Below are 23,939 nucleotides of genomic sequence, written 5' to 3' on the forward strand. Positions count from 1 at the left end.
TATACATTCCTCTATGTACCTACCACCAATCCAACATGATGTCCCTTTTTTAGAATCTTTATATAGGCATTCACATCCATGTCAGTGTATTTGTTCAAATTGAAAGTGTAGCTGAGGAAACTATTGTTGAACTTTTCTTCATCTTCTGTTTGTATTTTAAGAACAATTGATTTGAGTGATGGCTTGACAGGAATGTCAAATGGGGAAGATTCCCCAATCATTCCATACATCCTATTCAAGCTTGTCATTATTATTGTTCTCCATGTAATCAAGTCGACATCAACTTGTTCATATTCTTTCAATTTTGACTCATCTTGATGTACTATGGGATCTGGAACGCTAAGGAAAAAAAGAGTTAGTAAGAATTTGAAACTAGTTTGTCGCTTCATTATACGTACATTTCAAGTCTTAAATAAAGCCAATCCTTGTCCTCCTCTTCTTCGTACTGCTGGTCATTCTTCTTTCTATCCCGTGTGTTCATTACCTCCCGTTGCCATAATGTAGATTTTCAATTTTTTTCTGGGTGATCTTTGCTACCAAGTCTGTTTGGACTAGATGAGTGTATTTGAATGACAATGTCGTCACTGGAAGTATCTTCACATGAACTCAAATCACCTGATTTTGACAATACGACAACCTCTTTTTTGTCAGACTTGAATGGTGATGGAGCTGGTGGACTGATGGGGCTATTGTACCATGTAGGTGGATGTGATTGCCGCTTTAATGGAGACTCTTTGCATTGAACTGAAAGCTCCTGATCGATATTAAGCACTGGAACCATCAAACCCTGGAAGGCAAAATCTGAGTTTTGAAATGTTGGAGACAGCGTGTGAGGCATCGAAGATAAAGGTGGCGACCATATTGGAGGACATAATCGTGGACTCGTTTGCATTTGTAAACTCAGGGGTTCTGGTTGTAATAGAATGAATGCTGAAACAGGAATAATCTTGCCTGATTTGTAGTCCAAAGTTACCATATGGGGGGATTGCTTGTGCAGCTTCTTTTGTCGAGGGAGTAAATCTGGTAGATGAATATTGTAGTAGTAGGCATGACGCATGCTCATCAACTCATGTATCTGGTATGTAAGTTTATCCATGGTTTATAAACTATTAAGAAAGGAGTGGTCTTTCTAGGAGTTAGTTTGATATGGAAAAATTTTAGTTCATGGGTGCAAAAATAGAGGATTTATCGCGACATCCACGTAGCTCACGTTTAATCTAGTATTAATACAACTCTATATTTCTATCTTCGCAGAATCTAAGCTATCCAACTCCAACAAAACCTTTTTGAAAACGTCTTCGTAAACATCATCACCCCATAATGTGTCCATGTGCTCGTAGTTTTTGCACAATTCAAACTTTAATTTATCTTTCATCATAGGGTTACTATCAACAATCAAAGATTTCGTCTTTTCAATATCAACCAAAATGTCAGAGTCACCATAGAACAAATACATTGGAACATTCAAGTGGTCGGTTATAGGAAATGGCGTCACCCTGACACCTTTTGCTTTTGATCTGCTAGTCAAGGCGCTCAATTTCGTTAATCCACATGAGCAGGTCTCATCAAACATTTGGAATCTACCAGCTTTGATAATTTGAAACCAGTGTAGTAAAGATTTGACCGACGAATTTGAAAACATGTGAGGATAACCTATACGTTTCTGTTCCTGGCTAATGTTGGTCCCATTCCACCCAAATAACAAAGAAAGTGATTTATCCACAACCTTTTCGTATACTCTTGTCCCCATCATAGTTGACCAGAACGCAACACTTGGCATTATAGCACGACGACCGAATATACTGTACAAGAATGAATTATCAGCAGCTGCTTGGTCAACAATTAACTTAAAAATCGGGTAGTTCAAATTCAGTGGGATAATCGCTGGCGATAATCCAATAAACAACTTGATTTTGGTGTTGAGATCTGGATGAATACTTAAGCTAGCAAGTAATTGTGAGCAGCCCTGTGAAAACCCGATATAAATAATATCAATTGGAGATTCGTAGTGTGACAAGGTGGAAGTGGACGAGCGGGGTGTGATTGTACCGCTCTCAGGAATAGACAAAAAGCTCCGGCTATTCATTCCACCAATACCTGATGCCACAGAGCGACTTTTGCATTTGTACAAACTTTCAATGTAGTCCATTGTATCTGGGATGTCAAAGTAAGCAAACTCATCCAAGGAAAAGTCCCAAAATTCCGGTTCCGAGACTGGAAGTTTTAGGTGCTTCCTAGAATATTTGTTTCCCCTATTGTTCCCAAGGTAGACGTCATACCCAGCATCCACGAGCAAATATGGTAGAGACTTTTCTTTCGACGATCCGAGAACCCAAAGTTCCGAATTTGTTAGCAAGCCATGGTGCATATATACAACAGCTCTTGGACGAATCGGCTCCTCCTGGTGGGCTTTTTCTATTTTGTGAATCACGAGCAAATATCCGTCTCTTGTAGTCACCACATGCTCTCTAGCTCGATAGCCAGAAGCTGCTAAGATGTCATTAATTTCACTAGCAGTGGCTATGTTACTGGAGACCTCTGATTTTCTACTTGGGTTGTCCCTTTTCCTTGTGCTCCCTTTCAGCCCTACAACAGCTCGTATACACAATCGGAGTGCCAAGCCAACGAATAGCATGGCAAGTAAGATAAAATTGAATATCGTGGTAAATATAGGTATCTTTTGAGGTACCGGCATTATGGATATGGAAACGTGGTTAAAGAATACTGAGACTGGTTCTCTGCCACTTTCTCTGGTACGGTAGGATTTACGTGGTCAGATATACTTTTCAGTGTGTTGGTCCAATTTTAATCGTTGCGCTGAAATAAACACGCGATGTTGACACAAAACGAGCTGCAAATACACAGAAATGGAAATAAAGCCGAATCAAGGGCAAGAATGTCACTATACGAGCTATCTACTATATTAAAATATACCAAACCACTTTTTAGACTTCTTAGCATCTCCTTCCAACTCTTTTGCGTATTCGCGATGCATATCCAACTCACGTAGCATTTTCTCTTCCTTCTCCTGTTGTATTCTTTCGGCTTCAAGAAGGTGTCTTTCACTCGGTCTATTGAGGACAAACTCTCCTTCTTGAGTTTTCCGCAAATCATCAGGAATATATTGAGCATCCTTGACACTATGCAACACGGTGTATCCCAGTTTGGGGTAATGCAAATCATCGTACTCTTGGTCATTTAATCCACCAAATATTCTCTCTTTCAACCACAACTGACTACGATAAAAATCGCTAAAGACGTTATCTCTCCCTTCATTCCATCTGTAGAAGAATGTGAAATAGAAAATCACTGACCCCCCAATCAATGTTCCAAACCATCGAGATCCCAAATGTAGCCTCCTATTCGTATCCACACGACGTAGCACTTTGTATTGATTCGGATACAAATCAGACATTGGCCTTGCGGTATAGTTTAATCTTTCCATCGTCTCGTTCACCTTCTGATATTGAGTCGGTTGTTTGGGAATAGATGAAAATCCTTGCGGCTGCTGGCCAGGTATTTGAAATTCAGAGGGGTATCCCTCAGGTGGCCGAATATCTGTTGGGTCATAAGGATTATAAGGAGCCCTTGGTGGTACCCATCCTTTTGGGTTGGGTCTTCTTGTTGGCTCTTCTTCGTGGTTGCTCAGCATTGATCTTTCCTGTGCAATGAGTGATGCTCTATTTTTTTTCCCAAAGCTTACCAAAAGATTTATCCTCGTTCGCTGGAGTTTCTTCCTCCGACAACAAACAATTCAAAATGTCCATTGCCAGTAATCTCAAGGAGTTTTTCTCTTTGAGTGCTCTAGATTTAAGGTTAGACCCTTCAAAGAAAGAAGATAAGAAACAGCAAAGTATTGGAAAGGAAGCGAAACCTTCAAAATGGGGTACACTAGAATTCAAGTTTTACTACCTCGTATTTATTATTGTTGTGCCATTGATGTTTAAAGCAGCAATGGAAGCTTCAAACGAAACCAATCCAAACTATCCTCGTTTTGAACGGTTGTTGAGTAATGGGTGGATGTTTGGAAGGAAAGTTGATAATTCAGATCTGCAGTATCGATTCTTTCGAGACAATTTACTCCTCTTATGCTTGCTCGGGATTATACATTTAACATTGAGAAAAGTGCTAACACCAATTTTGTCGATACGGAAAAGGACGCATTTCGATTTGGTTTTTGGTGTTGTTTTTTTGATTGGAGCTCATGGTGTGAATGTGCTCAAACTCTCTACTCATTTGGCTATAAACTATGCCATTGGAAAGTACATCAAGGATAGGAAGGTGGCCATTTGGACAACCTGGATATATGGAGTCTCAACTTTGTTTTTGAATGATTGGTATGGAATGCAAAAATATGGTATACCCCTCTTAGATCTGAGCTTCAAGGGAATTATTGAACGGTGGGACGTCTTTTACAATTTCACATTACTTCGTATGGTATCGTATAATCTTGACTACATCGAGAGAGAGACTGTCTTGAGCAAACCTACGAGCAAAAATGCATCTTTATTAGATCTCAATGATCGTGAGAGGTTGATGGCTCCATTGCCATTGGAGGACTACAATGTGTTCAACTATATTGCATATGTGTTGTACACTCCATTATTTATAGCTGGGCCCGTGTTAACATTCAATGACTACATTTACCAATCAAATTATCAACAAGCTGCCTCAGTCAAGGATAAGAGAAGGATATTCATCTACTTTCTTCGTTTTGTTTTCTGCTTGTTGGTGATGGAATTTATCTTGCATTTCATGTATGTGGTTGCGGTTTCAAAGACAAAAGCATGGGATGGTGACACGCCATTTCAAATATCTATGTTGGGGCTCTTTAATTTAAACATCATTTGGTTAAAGCTTTTGATACCGTGGAGATTGTTTCGACTCTGGAGCTTATTGGATGGTATTGATCCTCCAGAAAACATGATTCGGTGTATGGATAACAACTTCTCGGCCCTAGCATTTTGGAGGGCATGGCACAGATCTTTCAATAGGTGGGTCATTAGGTACATTTACGTTCCCATGGGAGGAGGCGGAAGCTACCGTCTATTGAACAGCTTGTTAGTGTTTAGTTTTGTAGCCATTTGGCATGATATTGAGTTGAGACTACTTATGTGGGGGTGGTTGATTGTTTTATTTTTGATTCCAGAACTCGCTGCTGGTATAGTGTTTGAAAAGTACAATCAAGAATGGTGGTATAGGTATTTATGTGGATTAGGGGCTGTGGTCAACATATGGATGATGATGATTGCAAACCTTGTTGGGTTCTGTCTCGGCAAGGACGGGACATTGCAGTTGATTCGAGAAATTTTCAGATCGGTGCTGGGGGTTTCGTTCTTTATTGCCTCGTCATTTTCATTGTTTGTAGCTTCACAGGTGATGTTTGAGCTAAGACAAGGAGAGAGGAGAAAAGGAATTGATGTCAGATGTTAGTAAGACTGTACAGATTTATTTATTCGCAACTAAAAAAATCACCCGCGGTGCGTAGAAATTTTCTAAAGCAAATTATATTGATCCTTTCATATCACTAGACTCAACATGGCCCCACCTGTCCCCGTATACTCAGCTGAGGAAATTAGACTACAGTATAAAGAACAACTTGAAAATTTGGACAAGTACAAATGCCAACTAAAATCGCTAACTCAACATGAGTGTACATTCAAGGCAGGTACTGACAAAACTCTGCCTCACTTCATATGTTTGCCATTCAAGAGACTTTTCCAGAGATGTCTAATACCGACAGTTGAGCAAAAGAATGGCAAGAAGATTCGAACTGAAAAATGGATAAATATTGAAGTGACAAAAGAGTCAACGAATCAGGATTTGTTGGAGGAGGACTCAAAGTACTACAGTTATGTTCAAGAGTTTCTTGCCGCGGAAAAGGACTTTAGAGATTTGATGGAGAAGGAAGCAGAGGCTAGTGGATAAATCTTTCGAGTCATTGGCTTATATATCGCATAGCAATCTTCTATACTATTTAAATATACATACGATCGAATCTACAAAAGTAGCTAGTCCTCTACTGTATGAACCAGTAGGTGTGCTTCTATGCATTCACCTCATTTTCCCACTCTCACTCACTCAATATGTAGATCCTTCTTCTGGCTGAGGCAATTTCTTGTTACTTGGTGAAGCCATACTCTTTCTCAACTCCAACAACACTGTCTCCATAGTGTATGATCTTTTCCAGTTCTTTAAAGTATCAAACTCAGAAACAACAACATTTCCATTAGAGTCCACACATGGTAAATTAATCTTGCTAATGAATTGGACTTTTGGGGGCTTGTCGGGGTAATGCTCATCACATACAATTTTCAAAGAGTATATCCTATTCTCGTGATTGGAATGTGGTGGGCCAATGATCGTTCCATTCCAGTACGTCATCGTGATGTCATCCTGATTTGTCAATCCATAAGAAATAGATTCAGCACCTAAACCTTTCTCACCTTTCTCTAATTCCTCTAATAATTTAAAGTTTCTTGGTCTGCAATGAATGTTAGTAGAGAGTGGAAACACACTTGTATCATATTTATACATACATTTTAGACATGTTTAGTTTGGTTCTCTATAGATGATGTAAAGTTGTTGAAAGATGCAGATTCGATTGTGGTTAATTGAAAAGTGTCTGACAATGTCACATGTCATGAAAACATTATGTCGTGTGATTCAAGTTTGCGACACTGACACTGACAACATCGAAAGAAGACATCTACAAAATTAAAACACACACACAAGCGTAAGTTCATCACCAATGGCCGACCCTACATCATCGCCCTTCGTTGAGTCGCCTTCATTTCTGAATAGCTTGCTCAAGGATTATGCTACAGAAACGTCGAAGCTTGATTCCAAGCTCTACATCTCCAAACTCGAGTACGAGATAAAATCATTCAAAACTGAGAAGGAATTATGGTCAAGAGAAAAGGCAGCGATTATATCAAAATATGAGGATACTATAAAGGAAAAAAGCAAAGAAATAGAAGAGCTTAAGCTAAACACGGACTTTCTTTATAAAGAGAATGAGCTGTTGGGGTCAAAAGTTAACAATTCAAATGATACCTCACAAGCTCGAATGAATGAATTAAATGAAAAGTATAAGCAATTAAAATCCCGTAATAGCAAATTGGAGTCCGACTATCGAAGCTTAGTTGATAAAAATGACAGGTTGATCAGAAAACATAAACAAGTGACGGCTGATTGGAATACCCAAATCAAAGTCAATGATGAGTTGAGCAATGAATTGAAAGTACGAGATCAAACCATACAAACATTACAAGCATCAAACGAACAACTTGTTTCTGAACAAGAGCAATACAGCATACTTTTCAAGAATGATGAGTCTGTGTTTAAGAATAATCAAATTCTCATGAGCAAAAACACCAGCTTGCAGAAAACAAATAATCAGCTTCAGTTAAAAATAGATCAACTTTTGCAAAAGCAGACATCTATTGAATTGTTGAAACAAAAGAATACTAGTTTACTTAAAGTGCAGGATCAGTATGAAGATTTAAAGTGTAAGTACCAGAAACTAGAAGTTGAAAAATTGGAAATTGAAGCAAAATTCAACGATTATTTTAGAACGTTGGAAACAAATATCGTCGATGAGGATGGTTATGACCCAGAAGAGCTAGATGTGACAAAATCTTTAAAAGTGCAAGGTTTTATCGATAAATTCAGGAACCTACAAGCACAAAACTTAGCATTAAAGGAAAAGTACGACTCCAAAACAATTGAATCCAATGAGTTGAAACAAGAACTAGAAGATTTGTCAAGGCTGATAGAAGAAGAGTACTTGCCATTGATACAAAAGGGACAAGCAAAGAACGAAGCTGCGTCTAACCAAATAGCCGAACTAGAAAGAGAAAAGACTTTATTTACATCCGAGATCAAGCATTTGCGAAAGCTGTTGAAAGATTTAGAAGAAATCTTGAATTCGAGAGATGAGTCGAAGCATCAAAATAAAACCATGCAACAGTATATCACAAATTTGGAGAATTTGGTTGATCAGTATAAAAGGAAGTTAGATGAACGTACCCAGATGCTGAGTGCCGCACTACTGCAAATTGGTGAAAAGAGAAGGCGTTCAGATGACAAAAGTTTCCGTCAAACTGCAACGGAATTGGAGAGGCAGAATGTGAAATTGTTATCAACTGTTAAGAACTTGGAGCTTTTGAATGCCGAATTGAAGCAAAAGGTTGAATCGTTGGAAGTCATCCATCAAAAGCAAGAGTCTGTGAAAATCCTCGAGTTGAAGAATAACTTATTATCGAAAGACCAGTTTGTTAAGCGAGCAACACTAGATGCTCTACGAGCCGAAAATGAAGCTTTAATTGAAAAGTATGTGAATAATCGTTCTGATAGTGACCTCATCCCTAAGGCGCTATTTGCAAGACAAGAAGATGACAAAGTCGCTTTACAGGCGCAAGTGGATGCATTAACGAAAAGGATAAATAGGTTGAGAGATGTTTTTACCCAAAAATCAAGAGACATCTTAGTCACTATTTCTCGCTACTTTGGCTACTCAATCGAGTTTTTACCAAGCACAATCCGCCCCGACGAGTTGTCATCAAGGTTGAAGTTGTCCTCCAAATTAGTGCCACGGGAGAAAAACTCATATTTAATACTTGATATTGATAACAAGACGCTAAAGGCGTTTGGAGATTATGAATTCAAGTCACTTTGTGAAGAGTTGGCAAATGAGTGGGTTTCAAAAAATCAATTCCCTTGTATGTTGAGTGCGTTGAATCTTAAATTGTATCAAGCTACAAATCCTACATAGAAAAGCGTACCATTTATAGCATGGATAATTTTGATGACACGAGTTCTAAAAGATCCCTATGAGGGATCCCGTAGTTTCTTGGGTGTTTCTGAACCTCTTTAAATACGTTTCCTTTTGAAATATTGTCAAGTTTAGCATCAAAATCTCTAAGAAACAAGGACAAATTTTCATCATTTCCATTCCTTTTCCAAAACGCATACAACCATCCCCAAATATCCCCATTGAAAGGGTTTGCATTCAAGCTCCTATCAAACCAAGATTTCGCTTTGGAAAATTTCCCATCCTTCCAAAACAAAACGCCCAAATAAAGCAAGATTTCGGGAGAATTGTTTGTCTTTTGTAAAGCATTGACAAACTCTGGCTTACGAAGTGACATCTTTGGTATTAGTGAAAGGTGTTGATACCAGACATAAGCGTTCGAAGGAAACTGTTTCAAGTTTCTGCTTGTTAGAATAATAGCCGTCTTGATATTTTTCTGACGCTTCTCGAGTTCAACTTGAGCCACTGCAATTTCAACAGAATTAGGGATTGTTAACGATGCTGTGTCGAGGATGGATCTTGCCTTGATGAGAACACCCAATTTTTCCTCTATATTGGAATAGGTGATCCATAATTTTACTGATTGGGGGCACTTTTTAACCGATAATGCGGCCACATCCTTTGCAGATTTCAAATCCTCCATGTCGTCCATAAGTATCTGGATCTGCTGTAAGTATAGCTTCCAAGACTCTGGAAAGAGATCCAAAGCTTGTTGGGATACTTTTAAAATCTCCCTTGGCGGATCTCCCTTGCACCGTAATATGTGTATGTATTTGTACCAGTACTTTACGTTTCTACTGGATTCCTTTTCAATGACTCCTTGAGTAATAAGTTCTGCTCCCTCGATGTTCCCTGTGCTAAACTCGAGTTTGATACTGGCAAACTTGAACACATCGTCGTCAAATTTATCATCTGCCTTGTGAAGGATTTCACGAGCCTTAGCGAGATCACCAGCAACTTTCCACGCATCTTCAGCATACATCAGGTATAGTGACATAGAGTTGGGGGTTTTCTCAACTGCTGTTGCATAGTATTGGAGCAATGATTTGGAGTCTAAGTGCTTTCTGACCACCTTCATAAGCCTTTGCAAAATGCCCATCTCAGTCTTGGAATTAACCAAAAAGCTTACTATAGATTGCGTGATCACCAAATGATCATTCTTAGCTTGGTCTTCCACTTCAGTAAGCAATTCTTCTGAAGTCAACTCCAGGGACCTCAAATAACTGGCAATGACTTCTTTACCTGTTTTGAGAAATCCTTCCTCAATTGCTCTTGCAGCTATATCGAACCACTCGATTTTGGAAACATTGTGATTCTCGTTAACCGCCCGATCCGTCATCTTTCGTATCTTAACCTCAGAAATACCTGGATTTTCCCGTTCCTCTAGTTTACAAGCAGCTATCCAGACTTTGACATCACCGTGAAGAGTTTTTCTTGCTTTATTCAAATATTTTTTGGCATCATCATAGTTTGACATGTTTACCAATGCTATCCAAAATTCCCAACAAGTAGGGCATAGATCAACTGCCTTTACCAACAACTTAGGTACAACATTCTCATCCTCTTCAATCTCTATCAAAAGCTTCCACAATTGATCCTCTCTTGGAAAATCTTCCAACGCTCTCATAATCATCCTCTTTTTTGACTTTGTTTCTACCTCCAACTCAACCGCCTTCATCCATAGATTCACAGAACTATTGCAGTATCTCAAACCTTCTTTCACAATTGCTTTCGCATATTCAGTGTCATTCAAATTTAGCCTAACATTCTCTAGCCAAACTTCCTCAGAACCAGGTATTGTCTTGCATCCATCCAGGATTATTTCTCTTGCCTTGTTAAAGTTTTTTGCTTGTTCCTCTAATCTTGCCGATTGTATCCAAGAACTTGGTCTATATGGTTCCGTTTTTCGCAAAGACGCAAGGATTAAGCGACCCTTTTTCAAGTCAGCAAATTTGGCATCCCTATCAGCTCCATTAGAGCTTAACACTGTCTCTTCTAAATCAACAGTATCCTTATTCTTTCTCCCGGCAATGTTGTCCAATTGAGCAGTTAAAAAGGCCTCCTTCTCTGTCTTTGACATGGATTCAGTCATTCCCACACCAGCTCCCCTGGCAAGAATCAGGTCGGGAGCTGTATAAAGTCTCTGCAGTTGTTGTTCAAGAATTCGCAGTCGTTTGTTCTTCCTCGTCATATCTCCTGCTTCAGGTAGCAGAAGCCACTCTTCTTCCGTCAACGAGGTCAAATCGCGTTTCAAATCTGAAAACTGTGACTTTTTGGACAACTCATAATCAGTTGGAACTTTAACCACAGTATTACGCTTTCGACGAGATTTCAATCTGTTTTCAATTTCTTCAAAAATGCGGTCCGCTTCTTCATCTTCCTCATCTCTTTTGGCTCGAGATACCAACAATCCGCTTTCGTTTACTTCTTGACCTGTATTGTCCTCATTATCATCGATGTCGTCAATTCTATTTTGCGGCTTAACGGTACTAAATCCCACAGCACCTCTTCCAACACCGGCTACATATCCCGGCGGTGGCTCCTGATCTAAAAAGGCAAATTTATTGTTGCTCATAAAGTTGGATGCTTTGGGGAAGAAGTGTACGAGTGGTGTGCAAGTGGCATTCTCTTTAAATCGTTTGTTGACATTTTTGTGTAATATCTGTGCTTCTCTCTCATCGCTTGGAAAAAACAGTTGACAATTTTTTTTTTTCCTTTTCTACCTCTTTTACACTGTCATCAACCCATTATGTCAAAGAGAGCAGCTGATGAGGACCTCAATGGTCAAAATGCCTCAAGTGCACCTAAATCATCTGAATCCTCACTTCCTACTTCTGCCCAGGAAGCGTCAGTAGATGATATGGACGTTGGTGAATTTGAAGATCCATACGGTGATGATTTTGAAAGCGATGAAGAAATCATTGAATTGGACGAACAGGAAGACAATGATGAAGAAATGGACGAAGAAGCTGCCAACAAAAGAATTGAAGAACTTGAGAAGAGAGAACAAGAACAACAACAAGAGCCGGAGTCTGCAATTTATTTACCTCATAAATCCAAACCTTTGGGTCCAGACGAGGTATTGGAAGCCGATCCAACAGTTTATGAAATGTTGCATAATGTCAACTTACCTTGGCCTTGTTTAACCTTGGATATTTTACCTGACAACTTGGGAAATGAAAGACGTACATATCCAGCTACCGTATATTTGGCAACCGCAACACAAGCAGCAAAGTCTAAAGATAATGAACTAATAGCCATGAAAGCATCTAGTTTGGCCAAGACCTTGGTTAAAGATGACAATGAAGACGATGACGATGAGGATGAGGATGATGATATGGACTCGGACCCCATATTGGACACTGATACTATCCCTTTGAAACACACTACGAATAGGATCCGGGTCAACCCACACGCTCATCAAACTGGGGAATATCTCACTGCTACAATGTCAGAAAGCGGTGAAGTGTATATTTTTGACTTGGCTTCTCAATACAAAGCATTTGATACTCCAGGATTTGTTATTCCTAAGTCATCTAAAAGACCCATTCATACTATTCGCGCTCATGGAAATGTTGAAGGGTATGGATTGGACTGGTCTCCGTTAATAAACACTGGTGCTTTGTTGACAGGTGATGTCAGTGGAAGAGTGCACTTAACAACGAGAACATCATCAAGTTGGGTCACAGATAAAACTCCTTTTTTTGCTTCTCAATCATCAATAGAGGATATACAATGGTCCACTGGAGAAAACACCGTGTTTTCTACAGCAGGATGTGATGGTTATGTAAGAATATGGGACACGAGATCAAAGAAACACAAGCCTGCATTGTCTGTCAAAGCATCCAATTCGGACGTCAATGTCATTTCATGGTGCTCCAAGATCAATCATTTACTAGCGTCTGGTCACGATGATGGTACATGGAGCGTATGGGATTTGAGAAACTTTACACAGCCAAACCCATCCCCTGTAGCCAATTATGCTTTCCATAAGTCTCCAATCACTTCAATATCTTTCAATCCATTGGATGAGTCAATCATTGCAGTCAGTTCAGAAGATAATACTGTCACCTTATGGGACTTGGCTGTTGAGGCTGATGATGAAGAAATTTCGCAACAAAGAAAAGAGCTTAAGGAGTTGCACGATATCCCACCTCAGTTGTTGTTTGTACATTGGCAAAAAGACGTAAAGGATGTCAGGTGGCACCAACAAATTCCTGGATGTTTGGTATCCACAGGAGGCGATGGTTTAAATATCTGGAAAACAATTTCTGTGTAAGTAAAAATATACATGTACAAGCTTTGTTAATATCTATTTAACTCTTGCATTTCCTTCTCTCTCTTATCTATTACCTGTGTCATCTTTGTCAAACGTTGATCCACCCGTAGCCAAAATTCATTCACATCGACAGAGTGCTGGACATACTTCTCAGATACAAGCATACTCTTGACAACCAACATGATGTAATATCTATAAAGTTCTTTGATCTGTTGACTATGCAGAGCATTCATGTGTGATAATTCAGTGAGACGTGTCTTGGTTATGTGAGTGCTAATGTTGTTGATAATCGAATTGGGCTCGATGTTCACCAACTCTATCATACTCCTGTATGAATCTATAATGTCATCATGATGTAGATTAATCTCTTCTTCTTTGATCGATTCGGGTATATCAGTTTCCTCTATATCTTGTGGTGCAACAGGATAACGATCGGCTAGTGAAAACAATTTCTTAATCTCAGGATGCTTCTTATTCAATTCTCGAACTTGTGATTTTATTTTGTTTAGCTGGGATGCAATCAGTTCATCTTTGGAATTGCTTAATGCTAACTGGAGCCTGGCTACTCTTCGGGATAGGTTTGCGATCTCGTCATCCATTTTGTCTCTCTCCACTAAATGGTGTTCTGAATTTTCGTGCGCCAAAAGAGGTTCTTGTAAATGCTATTTGTAACTACATACATGCTAAATCTATTGCATCAATCCTCCTCACTACTACTCCCAGCATCTTTGACTGCTTTACCCCTACCCACAAATTCTCGCAAGCTTAAGGGTTTCTGAGCATTTGACGCGACAGCAAAACGCTTTACCTTTTTAGGAGAGGTGTTGTTTTCAAACTGAATGTTTTGAAACCTGACATTTTCGTAATCACCGTCATCGGCATCAGAGTCTGAGCTTTCATCATGATGATTGCCATTGGGAAGGGCGATTTCATGTTTTAGTGTCTCCACATTCTTTGATTTGCTCTCCACTGTATCTTCCTCGCCTAGCAATTCCTGTAATTGATCTTCCAAGTCCTTGAAATCATCATCCAAATCCTCCGTTTGATGATCTGGTTCTTTAGTTTGCTCTTTTGGAGCCGTGACCATTTCTTTAACAGCAGTTGAAAACGATCTTTTTAAAGGCGACGAATTGCCACTCCGGTCCGAGTTCTCTAGATCACTTTCACTAACTCCTGACTTTCGAGGTCGCGACGCCGGTCGAGGTCTTGGTGATAGTACCCTACTTTTTCGAAGAGGGTCAGTCTTGGGATTCCACTTCATGGTATTGCCGGTTGTCACCTTCTTAGCGGTAACTCCTGAACCTCTTTTAGGGGGTGACGACAAGGAATCTTTTTCGAGAGCCTGCTCGTATTTCCGTTTCGGACTTTCTTGTTTAACATCTCTATTCTTTGTAGGACTGGGTTTCCTAGATCCATTTCTACTCCCGTTGGCACAGGTTGCTCTTACCAAGTCAAGTTTCAACAATTTCTTCCTGTCAATGAATAACAAGGAGAACTCCATATCCCCAGATACCTTTTCAGTTGTGGTATTATTGACCGGTTGTGACGCCCGTTCTAAGGATGCTAAGTCTCCATCCCTTGGGTATAGTCGTATTCGTTTCGACAGGGACAGCCGTACTGATTCATTTTTCTTTAGACTTGGACTCTTACTACCATTAAGGAGGATTGACACGTCTAAATCGTATTCACCATCAGGTAAAGACATTCCACTTCATTAATTAGCCACTCTATGATCTATGGTAGGCAAAGGGGTAGACAAAAAAAAGAGCGTGTACTTGACGGATGAATGAAAAATTAGGGCGTGTTTGAGAAAATCAAATCATAATATAATTTACACTCCGAAAGTGGTAAGAAGGGAAAAAATTATTTCAATTTTGTGTAAACCCCTCTCACCAATGGGTAATGGAGAAGGGGGCGGAAAATAGGGGCATAATATTTCCTAATACGAGTATATCCAGCTTGAATGTTTACATGGAAGAGTCTTATCGCCATCTTCCGGCTGATGACGTTGAAATTTTCTCTTATCTAAAAATTTGCAACAATCTTTACTATAATTTGACAAAACGTTAGATAAAATTCAAAGAAAAGCTATAGATCAAGAATGAAGAAATTCATTGATTCGCCTTCTATCTCTACTTCGCTTCCGCTTATATCCTATATAGCAAAGCCTCCAAGACAGTAATGTTGCATCGTTTACATTGCAATTGCCTCGGCTGCAATTCTTGTGCTGAAGCAGAAAAAAAAAAAGGTAAACAAATCGAGCCGTGAAAATTTCTGCGACCCGGTTGTAAAAGCAACATTCCCCCAAGAAAACCCCGCTTTTTCAACTTTTCTCAATGGCACCAATCCCATCATCACAAGATGCAGATGTTGGAATATTTCACCCAAAAGTAATTGCCCTATCACTAGGCATTACAGCCACTGCATACCTTTCATACAGATTCTACAGGCGATATCTAAAACCAGTACGAACAATACTTGATCTTACTCCAGAACGACTCGAGTATAATCATAAACTATACGGCTACGTTACGCGAGTAGGTGATGGGGACAATTTCCGATTTTTCCATACGCCAGGTGGGATGCTCGCAGGTTGGGGCTGGCTTAAAAGCGTGCCCAAGAATAACAAGATTCTCAAAAATGAGACACTAATGATTCGATTATGCGGGATAGATGCTCCCGAGCGAGCGCACTTCGGAAAGCCAGCACAACCATATAGTGAAGACGCGTTGCAGTGGTTAAAGTCCTATATTTTGGGACGATATGTGGTGGTGACGCCGTACCTGGTGGATCAATACAAGAGAATTGTAGGTAAATGTCAAGTTTGGAAATGGACTGGTAAAAAGGACGTTTCGGCGGCGATGTTGAAACAGGGTATGGCCATTGTTTACGAGGGTAAAGTTGGGGCTGAGTTTGGCGATAATGAAGATTGGTATAGGCGACTAGAGAAAAGAGCAAAGTTTCTTAGACGTGGTGTGTGGTCGCTAGGTTCCAAAATGTTAACACCAGGCGATTACAAAAGGACTCATTACCGAGGGAATTAGCGTAGCATTAACAAACTTTTTGCATTCTTTTATTTTTTAACGATCTAATAGTCTCTTTGTTTATTTTAATAAATTGGCAACAGCATCTGATAATGCCTCCACATCTTGTCTTGTTTCTGCTTCAGCATAAACACGCACAGCATCTTCAGTACCAGAAGCTCTAACAAATGACCGTCCTTGGGGGTACTTTGCAACCAAGTCATCAATTTTATCTTGTAACCCTTTTGGCTCAACTAATGTTCTCTCGGCATTTGTAGTTTTGAAGATTGTTCTATCTGGAACAACCACTTTGATTAACTTGTTTGGTAAATCAGTGTATTCTTTGTTCCATTGTTCTGGAGTCAAGTCAAGATAATGCAAGATAGCCAAGACCACCAAAAGATCAGAAATGGCATCACCAACGGCTTGGTTAATCAATTGACTAAAGTTTTGTAATACTTTGACGGCAGCTTCCTCTTCTGGTGAAGTTGCCTTATAGTTGGATATTTCACGCTCGGCTTCCTTTTTAAACACAACAGTACCATGACCATTTGCTTCAAAGTAAACACCAATATCAAATTTCTCTGCCTCATGGTGCAAGTGTTTAACACCAGTTGGAGTACAACGAACAGGCAACTTCAATACATCTTCAACAAACTTGGTCGAGGATCCATTAGCATAAGCAGTTTGAACAACACCAATATCAAGTTTCAATGCAGTTGTATCAATATTTTTAAAAATTTGTTGCAAGAATAAAGCAATCAAGGTTGAGATTTTGTCACCATCAAGAAGAACAAATGCATCATTTGAATCCTTGTAATAACAGATTAATCTATCAGCATCACCATCAAAAGAAGCATAGAGCTTGTTTGAAACAGGTTCAACATTTTTAGGTAGTTTTTGATTCGTTTTGACGAAATCAGCACCACAATCATAGTTCAACAATTCTGGCTTTTCATAACCTCCATTAACGACATTGAAACTGATATCATCAGCAAGATATTTGGTCAATAAAGCGTCGATTTTGGGAGCACCCACTCCATTTGCTGCATCAATTGTAATATCAACTTTCTTACTTTTCTTTGAAAGATTGAAAATTTCTTTGAACGAGTTTGCCAATTTTTTATAATATCCTTCTTCGGAGCTCTCACCAAATTCAGGATCGTTGAATGTTCTTGTAATGTAATGCAATTCCGGTGTAGTCAACAATCCAAAGTCTTTAAATTTCGTATTTGGAACACTGTTGAACCCATCAATCGTAGCTTGATTAAGTGCCGGACTACTTTCCCTTGAATCTCTGGCAATAACAATACTACTTTCACTGGTCAAATCTATATTCAACTCTTTTGACAACTTTTCAACGGCATTGGCCAACTCATTCGCAGATGTATTAGCCAATTGGCAAGCATAAGTTTCCCACTTGCTTTCCAACATGCTACCCAATGGATCAACCACTTTGACTCCGTTATCTTGAGGTGGATTATGAGATGCAGTAATCATAACACCAACAGTTTTACCTCCAAGACTCTTTGATCTCAATGAAGCGAGTATACCCACGGTATAGTTGACATAGTCCAAGTACTTGGCATTCATACGGAATCCAGCAGTTCCATAGGAGAAAGTGATTCCTTCAGGTTTAGTATGCTTGGTTGCGTGTTCGTTTATTAACTTTTCAAGTGACATTAGCAATTGCAATGAAGATCTGAATGTTGAAGGTAGATTTCGGATCAACAGAAAAGTTGAAATTGAAATTTTTTTCTGACACGAGTCAAGCTTTGTACACCCATATTTTGTCAAGATCACATCATGTTTAGAAGATTCAAATCGACAAAACCACCTGCATTTCATAAACAAGGCGGTTCAACAGTTAGAGTTCAATCACCGGGTGTCAAACCTAAAGCTCCAAAACCAAAGGAGTCTCCTTTCGTTCAAGAACTAGTACTCACAGGAAGACCAAATTGGGAGAAAGCACCACCACAGTTGAAACAACGATACAAGGGGATATTCCTTGTCCTCTTATCAGTCCCAATTATCTTTATCACTAGTTTTGAAATGTACCAAAGACTCGAAGGACAATCAACAAAGAAAATACAACAAGGAGAGAAACTACCCAACGGTGTCAATAGAGACTTTGATGAGGCGGAAAAGTACAAAGTGGAAAAAGAATCTGTTATGTACAAACTATTTGGTAGAGATTTCTTCTTGGATGGATTTACAAGCAAAACAATGAAGGTTGATAAAGATGCAAAAGAAAAGTGAAAAATGTTTTTTTATTTCCAAATTGGTCGATTCTCATGAAGCGATTTAAACAAATTTTCATCATCAAACCGTGATCCCAATGCCGATAATGGTCGCTCTGGTGAAGTACAATTATAACTCAATCTCCGGGAATAAGTCAAATTTGGAATCGTGGTTTCATGTAGTAGCGAATTTGGCCTCCCAATTACAGTTGCGTTAGAACTCGCTCGTGATCTTGTGACATAAAACGGGTCCGCTTGGTCTCTGAATGTAGTTGGAGGTGAAATGTCAATGTTAGCAGGTAATGGGTCATTTTGAGATCGATTTCCTCCTCTATATGGAGACTGGAAAATAGGATGGCTAACGTCAATTTCAGGAATCTTTGTGAGACCTCCCTTTTTGGCAAATTTGGGGTAACCCAATTGTATATAGTTTGGAACAATGCGTGGCAATTTCGATGGCGGACGAGAGCTTGAGTTTAGAATATTGTTTGTATAACTGTCAAAATTAAAGGAAACTTTTTGCGTCAAATGAGTTTTCAATTCCGGTGGCCCCTTGTGCAAGGGAGTTTTAACCAATGTTTCCTCTTCGTCATCTCTATCTTCAATATTCATACCTTCAAATACTTCAATAAGGGTGCTTTTCAAATTCTTTCCTTTCAGTTTCTCGTCATTCGCCATTTCTTTTACTCTATCCTTTTTGGATACACTTAATGGCATGGTAACAGATTCAACATCGACATTAAAGTCAATACCTATTCCATTACTCATTGGTCTGTCAAATGCTTCCTGAACTGAGTTTCTTGAAATGGTACGAAATTGACGTAACCCTCGACTTTTTGTTGGTGATTCTCTTCTTGATTGAGATTTCATATCATGTGCACCCAGATCAGCTTTGGCTCGAACTATCAAATCATTAACTTCCAACCACTTGGGGTGTAATTTCTTGTTGTACGCACGAGGGATTTCCTTGTCTGTGGTTATTCCCTCCAAGATTGCACTTTCAATCAAATTAATGGAATTGGAGCATACTTTATATCTTGCTCCTATATCATCACTGATTGTAGAATTTCCATCTGTACTGGTGGTGTCAGAAAATGCCAAAACGTCAATCAAGTCGTCGCATTCTTGTTCAATTTCTTGAATCAAATAGTTGAATATGTCATTCCATTTACTATCAATATTCTCCAGTTTGAAGGTTTTGAACTGCGCATTTAAATACTTCCACTTATCTAGCATCACCTCATAATTCAAAAGCACTTGTTCTCTTGAGACTTTGAACAGATTCTGCTGGCAAAGAGAAGTGAACTCCTCAATCTTGGCTGGAACAATATCAAGTGATATGCGCAATGGGCGGATTTTTTGTTCCACGGCGATAAACCTTTCATAAATCTCTTCATCTAGATCGCTAAATGTTGGGAGTTTGATTGACTTTGCTGACACTGATGTCCTACTAAGTTCATTAATCTTCATCTTGGAAACAATATCATTTAAATTGAAATGCGACAAAACTCGTTTCGGACTTGATAGCTTAAAGTCGCTCATTTTTATAACCTGTTTCGTGCATAGTTCAATCTCAGTGGTTAATGATTTGATAACCGATTCCATCAAGTCATGATAGTTTATAGAAATATCCAAATTCTTCTTCGAAATAAGCAGGGACTTTTTAACATCCAACAAGACGTCACTAACATCTTCAAACTTTCTAATTAACCCTTTACTAACCGTGATTGAAGAATCGGAATCTGCTGACTCTATGGATAGTAGTAGTAGTGATATTATCGAATCAATACTATCCAAATCTTGCAACAAGGTCTGTAATTCACTTTTACCTTCAAAGAACCAGTCTAGAATATTTGAAGCATGTTTTGAAACCTCTTTGATATTGTTGAATAGAATAATCAAGTCGTTTAGGTATAAGTCAATGTCATCCAAAATTTTATTAATCTTAAATAAGTGGTGCTGCAGAAGTGATACGGACTTGGACCCATTTGGTTGTGGAATATTGACAAGCTCTTCAACAAAAGAAAATACCGGTATTGATGATAGTAAATGAGATAGTGTGACCTGTGGACTCCTGGTTACGTTGGAAACCATATTAGCATTGTTGTACGGAAAAGTAGGGAATAATAAAAAAAAATTTGCTTGAGTGTGATTTATGTAAAATGGGTAATTGATATGGAAAACTAGTAAACAAACAGTCTATCGGTATGCAATAGCTCTTTCCCTCTCTGTCTATTAGTTTGTAATCTCCTAAAAATAAATTTTTGTTTTGTTTGTAACACAATTGTATTAAAGAATAATATGTAATAATAGACTTTTTTAATACAAAAGACGTGGTTTTGTTATGGTTTAAGAAAGAATATCAAAATAATTCCGAAACGTACGATGTCACCAATTTATATTTTCCGACACTTATAATTACACGACACACAAAAACCTAAAACTAGCCAAACCTATTAATTTTTTTTTTCTTTCGAGATGAGATAGGAAATACAAGGATCATATTGACAATCAGATTACAACCATGGGCAAGGCTCCAAATAAGAAATTCACAACAAAGCATGACCCCACCAGTAACACAGTTGCAGCTGACAAACACCTCAATAGTGTATTCAAATTTAATACCAATTTAGGTCAACATATTCTCAAGAACCCCCTCATTGCTCAAGGTATTGTCGATAAAGCACAAATCAAACCCAGTGACATTGTATTGGAAGTAGGTCCCGGTACTGGTAACTTGACTGTTCGTATACTAGAACAAGCACGTAAAGTTATCGCTGTCGAAATGGATCCAAGAATGGGTGCGGAATTGACGAAAAGAGTCCATGGTACTCCGCAAGAAAAGAAGTTGGAGATCTTGTTGGGTGATTTCATGAAGACTGATCTACCTTATTTTGACGTTTGTATATCCAACACACCATATCAGATATCATCGCCATTAGTTTTCAAATTACTCAACCAACCACGTCCTCCTCGTGTATCGATTCTTATGTTTCAACGTGAATTTGCAATGAGATTAGTTGCTAGACCCGGCGATGAACTATATTGTCGATTGTCTGCCAATGTGCAAATGTGGGCTAATGTAACTCATATTATGAAAGTGGGTAAAAATAACTTTCGACCACCACCCCAAGTTGAATCGAGTGTCGTGAGAATAGAGGTTAAAACGCCGAGACCGAATATAGATTTCAATGAATGGGATGGATTGTTGAGGATTGTGTTTGTTAGGAAAAATAAAACTATTGCTGCTGGATTCAAGTCACAGAATGTGGTTGATATATTGGAAAAGAATTACAAAACATGGTTAGCCACTCAAGAAAACAATGAAGATGCAATGGTTGTTGACAATAAAGCCGATTTGAAACCATTGATAAAGGAGAAAATCACGAAAGTATTGACAGAAACTGGATTTTCGGATAAAAGAGCTGGTAAGTTGGATCAAACTGATTTCTTGAAATTATTATACGCATTCCATCAAGTAGGAATTCACTTTGCTTAATATATATACAACTAATGTCTAGATCTTTACCTCCTCTTTGTTGTTTTTGAAGTATCCTTTTCAACAACTTCTCCAACACCACCCATCTCTTCCAAATTATCCTCAGCAACAGAAACCGCTTGTCTTCTTTCCCAATACCTATCTTCACACAACTCAAAAGCAATCTTTTTCAAATACTTTCCACGTGCTTCTCGATGACTAGATATAGACCATTCTAAAAATGCAGCTCCTGATCTAACATAAAATGCACGTAATGACTCAAATGGTTTGGGGTGAGGTAACCATGGTCTTGGATCAGGAAATTCCTCTTCCCCCTCCTCTTCTGAAGAAGATTCCTCTTCCTCCTCCTCAACTTCTTCAACATGACCTTCCTCTTCCTCTTCACCGTTTGCTTCTTCTATGCTCTCGTCCTCATATTCAAAGTCGTCATCTTCATCTTCATCATCAGACTCCTCTACAGCCTTCTCCAAGTCAGATAGATCTTCCCAGAATACTTTAACTCCATCCAATTTACCCAAATCAATAGCATAAAATGAATCCAAACTGAATTCTTGTTCACCACGTTCAAACATACCTCCAAATATATAGAACACATCGTCAACAACACACGTAGTAGCATTGAAACGAGGATGTGGTAATTGGTTCATTATGGGGTACTCCACCACATCCTTCTCCTGTTCTTCTTCCTCCCTCTCTTCCGCATCTTTCACTCTATTCTCTTCTGCTTCCCCATCCTTCTCCTCGTCGTCATCATTCAAGTTGGATTTAGCCAAGATGGAATTCAAAATATCTTCCAAATCCTCATCTCTCGATTTCTCCTTTATCGCCTCCTTCTTCTTCCTCTGTGGTCTCAAACTCAAATTGTACCATCTATTGCTATCAATTTGATAACTGTATAACTGATTGAAAAACTCTGATTCCAATTGTTCTTCACTCTCATCATAATCGTAAACTCCACCAAACAAAATACCTCTATTCTTATGATACACCAATGAACATCCAACACGAGGCAGTGGTAATACACCTTGTTTCTTCCTTCTCTCAAACCTGATCCCCTTTGGATCACTCTTCATTTTCAAAATCCAACAATCACTCAACACTTTACCCTTTTGTAACCCCTTTCCTGCCTTGACTTTAGTATATCCACCATATATCACAGCACCATCGGCACAAGGAATGAGTGAATGACCAGATCTAGCGTCCGGAATTGGATGGTTTGGCGGGAACTCAACTTGTTGCCATTTGAATTCAGTTACATCAAATACCCAAACATCATTAAGATACGTACTCATGGTACCCAAGTCACGGAACCCACCATGAAGAATAATGAAATTTTTCCATACGGCCAATCGATGACCAGACCTAGCTGATGGTCCCTTTTTCGTATCAACTTTTTGCCACTCTTTGGTATCAGCATCCAATATCCAAGTGTCTCCATAATGATAAAATGTTGATTGCTTAGGCGATGAAAACTCCCCACCAAACATTAGAATGATCCCTGATGGATGTGCACACATGGCATGAGAGGATCTAGGCAAAGGAGCATTCTTAGATGTATATTTCCTCCAAGTATCATTATCAACCGAATATGTGAATAAATCATTATGAAAATGGGATATTTTCCCATCGCTCGATTCACCACCAAAGAGGATAATTTCTCGTTTATTATGCAATGGAGAAGCAACCATTGTTGGATTCAAGCGCCTATGTGGATGGTGCTTGCATATTTCAACTTTAACTTCCGTAAACTCTTCTTGCTCTTTAGCGTAATTGGCTAAAATGGTATCAATGTCCTCATCCTCCTCTTCTTCATCGCCTTGCTTCTTGGCCAATTTCTTATTCTTGATTTCTGCTTTTGATAAGTTTTTCTTTTGCTTTTCTGCAGCTCGAGCCTTTTTGGCTTCCTTGGACTTCTTGTCTTTCTTTGCCATTCCCTCACACAATTGAACTGTTCTGATGAAGGTGGTTGCAAAGATGAAAAGTGAAAAAAAAAAAGAAAAATCTCCAAATTCAAAAAAGTTTTGTCAGAAGTATCACCAAAACGCGACTTAGACCCCGAATAAACTATCAACAAAGATACAAC

General features: G+C 38.9%; 17 protein-coding genes across 17 annotated transcripts; 7 read left to right on the top strand and 10 right to left on the bottom strand. All coding sequences in view use genetic code 12, as the record gives it.

Moving 5' to 3' along the window:
* Positions 1–11: 11 nt before the first annotated feature.
* On the bottom strand, positions 12–976 carry I9W82_002624 (uncharacterized protein; the record flags this gene model as incomplete). Its single annotated transcript, XM_067691500.1, has 2 exons — positions 12–331; positions 553–976. The coding sequence occupies 2 exons, from the start codon at positions 974–976 to the stop codon at positions 12–14; spliced, it is 744 nt and encodes a 247-aa protein (XP_067549859.1).
* A 258-nt stretch (positions 977–1,234) lies between these two features.
* TGL99 (Tgl99p) lies at positions 1,235–2,695 on the bottom strand (the record flags this gene model as incomplete). The annotated part of the gene is made up of 1 exon (XM_067691501.1): positions 1,235–2,695. One exon carries the CDS (start codon positions 2,693–2,695, stop codon positions 1,235–1,237), a length of 1,461 nt encoding a protein of 486 aa, XP_067549860.1.
* Positions 2,696–2,923: 228 nt separating this feature from the next.
* Positions 2,924–3,652, bottom strand: MCU1 (Mcu1p; the record flags this gene model as incomplete). The annotated part of the gene is made up of 1 exon (XM_067691502.1): positions 2,924–3,652. One exon carries the CDS (start codon positions 3,650–3,652, stop codon positions 2,924–2,926), a length of 729 nt encoding a protein of 242 aa, XP_067549861.1.
* Positions 3,653–3,759: 107 nt separating this feature from the next.
* On the top strand, positions 3,760–5,433 carry GUP1 (O-acyltransferase; the record flags this gene model as incomplete). Its single annotated transcript, XM_067691503.1, has 1 exon — positions 3,760–5,433. One exon carries the CDS (start codon positions 3,760–3,762, stop codon positions 5,431–5,433), a length of 1,674 nt encoding a protein of 557 aa, XP_067549862.1.
* Positions 5,434–5,538: 105 nt separating this feature from the next.
* I9W82_002628 (uncharacterized protein) lies at positions 5,539–5,928 on the top strand (the record flags this gene model as incomplete). The annotated part of the gene is made up of 1 exon (XM_067691504.1): positions 5,539–5,928. The coding sequence occupies one exon, from the start codon at positions 5,539–5,541 to the stop codon at positions 5,926–5,928; it is 390 nt and encodes a 129-aa protein (XP_067549863.1).
* A 153-nt stretch (positions 5,929–6,081) lies between these two features.
* On the bottom strand, positions 6,082–6,550 carry I9W82_002629 (E2 ubiquitin-conjugating protein; the record flags this gene model as incomplete). The annotated part of the gene is made up of 2 exons (XM_067691505.1): positions 6,082–6,478; positions 6,540–6,550. The coding sequence occupies 2 exons, from the start codon at positions 6,548–6,550 to the stop codon at positions 6,082–6,084; spliced, it is 408 nt and encodes a 135-aa protein (XP_067549864.1).
* Positions 6,551–6,751: 201 nt separating this feature from the next.
* I9W82_002630 (coiled-coil domain-containing protein) lies at positions 6,752–8,776 on the top strand (the record flags this gene model as incomplete). Its single annotated transcript, XM_067691507.1, has 1 exon — positions 6,752–8,776. One exon carries the CDS (start codon positions 6,752–6,754, stop codon positions 8,774–8,776), a length of 2,025 nt encoding a protein of 674 aa, XP_067549865.1.
* A 13-nt stretch (positions 8,777–8,789) lies between these two features.
* On the bottom strand, positions 8,790–11,390 carry I9W82_002631 (U4/U6-U5 snRNP complex subunit; the record flags this gene model as incomplete). The annotated part of the gene is made up of 1 exon (XM_067691508.1): positions 8,790–11,390. One exon carries the CDS (start codon positions 11,388–11,390, stop codon positions 8,790–8,792), a length of 2,601 nt encoding a protein of 866 aa, XP_067549866.1.
* Positions 11,391–11,564: 174 nt separating this feature from the next.
* On the top strand, positions 11,565–13,094 carry I9W82_002632 (ribosome biosynthesis protein; the record flags this gene model as incomplete). The annotated part of the gene is made up of 1 exon (XM_067691509.1): positions 11,565–13,094. The coding sequence occupies one exon, from the start codon at positions 11,565–11,567 to the stop codon at positions 13,092–13,094; it is 1,530 nt and encodes a 509-aa protein (XP_067549867.1).
* Positions 13,095–13,120: 26 nt separating this feature from the next.
* On the bottom strand, positions 13,121–13,693 carry I9W82_002633 (uncharacterized protein; the record flags this gene model as incomplete). Its single annotated transcript, XM_067691510.1, has 1 exon — positions 13,121–13,693. One exon carries the CDS (start codon positions 13,691–13,693, stop codon positions 13,121–13,123), a length of 573 nt encoding a protein of 190 aa, XP_067549868.1.
* A 98-nt stretch (positions 13,694–13,791) lies between these two features.
* On the bottom strand, positions 13,792–14,799 carry I9W82_002634 (uncharacterized protein; the record flags this gene model as incomplete). The annotated part of the gene is made up of 1 exon (XM_067691511.1): positions 13,792–14,799. One exon carries the CDS (start codon positions 14,797–14,799, stop codon positions 13,792–13,794), a length of 1,008 nt encoding a protein of 335 aa, XP_067549869.1.
* Positions 14,800–15,430: 631 nt separating this feature from the next.
* On the top strand, positions 15,431–16,138 carry I9W82_002635 (uncharacterized protein; the record flags this gene model as incomplete). Its single annotated transcript, XM_067691512.1, has 1 exon — positions 15,431–16,138. One exon carries the CDS (start codon positions 15,431–15,433, stop codon positions 16,136–16,138), a length of 708 nt encoding a protein of 235 aa, XP_067549870.1.
* Positions 16,139–16,198: 60 nt separating this feature from the next.
* AGM1 (phosphoacetylglucosamine mutase) lies at positions 16,199–17,800 on the bottom strand (the record flags this gene model as incomplete). Its single annotated transcript, XM_067691513.1, has 1 exon — positions 16,199–17,800. The coding sequence occupies one exon, from the start codon at positions 17,798–17,800 to the stop codon at positions 16,199–16,201; it is 1,602 nt and encodes a 533-aa protein (XP_067549871.1).
* A 123-nt stretch (positions 17,801–17,923) lies between these two features.
* Positions 17,924–18,376, top strand: I9W82_002637 (uncharacterized protein; the record flags this gene model as incomplete). Its single annotated transcript, XM_067691514.1, has 1 exon — positions 17,924–18,376. One exon carries the CDS (start codon positions 17,924–17,926, stop codon positions 18,374–18,376), a length of 453 nt encoding a protein of 150 aa, XP_067549872.1.
* An 11-nt stretch (positions 18,377–18,387) lies between these two features.
* KAR9 (Kar9p) lies at positions 18,388–20,451 on the bottom strand (the record flags this gene model as incomplete). The annotated part of the gene is made up of 1 exon (XM_067691515.1): positions 18,388–20,451. One exon carries the CDS (start codon positions 20,449–20,451, stop codon positions 18,388–18,390), a length of 2,064 nt encoding a protein of 687 aa, XP_067549873.1.
* Positions 20,452–20,881: 430 nt separating this feature from the next.
* Positions 20,882–21,856, top strand: DIM1 (putative dimethyladenosine transferase; the record flags this gene model as incomplete). The annotated part of the gene is made up of 1 exon (XM_067691516.1): positions 20,882–21,856. One exon carries the CDS (start codon positions 20,882–20,884, stop codon positions 21,854–21,856), a length of 975 nt encoding a protein of 324 aa, XP_067549874.1.
* Positions 21,857–21,882: 26 nt separating this feature from the next.
* On the bottom strand, positions 21,883–23,787 carry I9W82_002640 (uncharacterized protein; the record flags this gene model as incomplete). The annotated part of the gene is made up of 1 exon (XM_067691518.1): positions 21,883–23,787. The coding sequence occupies one exon, from the start codon at positions 23,785–23,787 to the stop codon at positions 21,883–21,885; it is 1,905 nt and encodes a 634-aa protein (XP_067549875.1).
* Between the last annotated feature and the right edge of the window lie 152 nt (positions 23,788–23,939).

Source organism: Candida metapsilosis (assembly GCF_017655625.1).
Source record: "Candida metapsilosis strain BP57 chromosome Unknown scaffold2, whole genome shotgun sequence".
Taxonomy (NCBI): domain Eukaryota; kingdom Fungi; phylum Ascomycota; class Pichiomycetes; order Serinales; family Debaryomycetaceae; genus Lodderomyces; species Lodderomyces metapsilosis.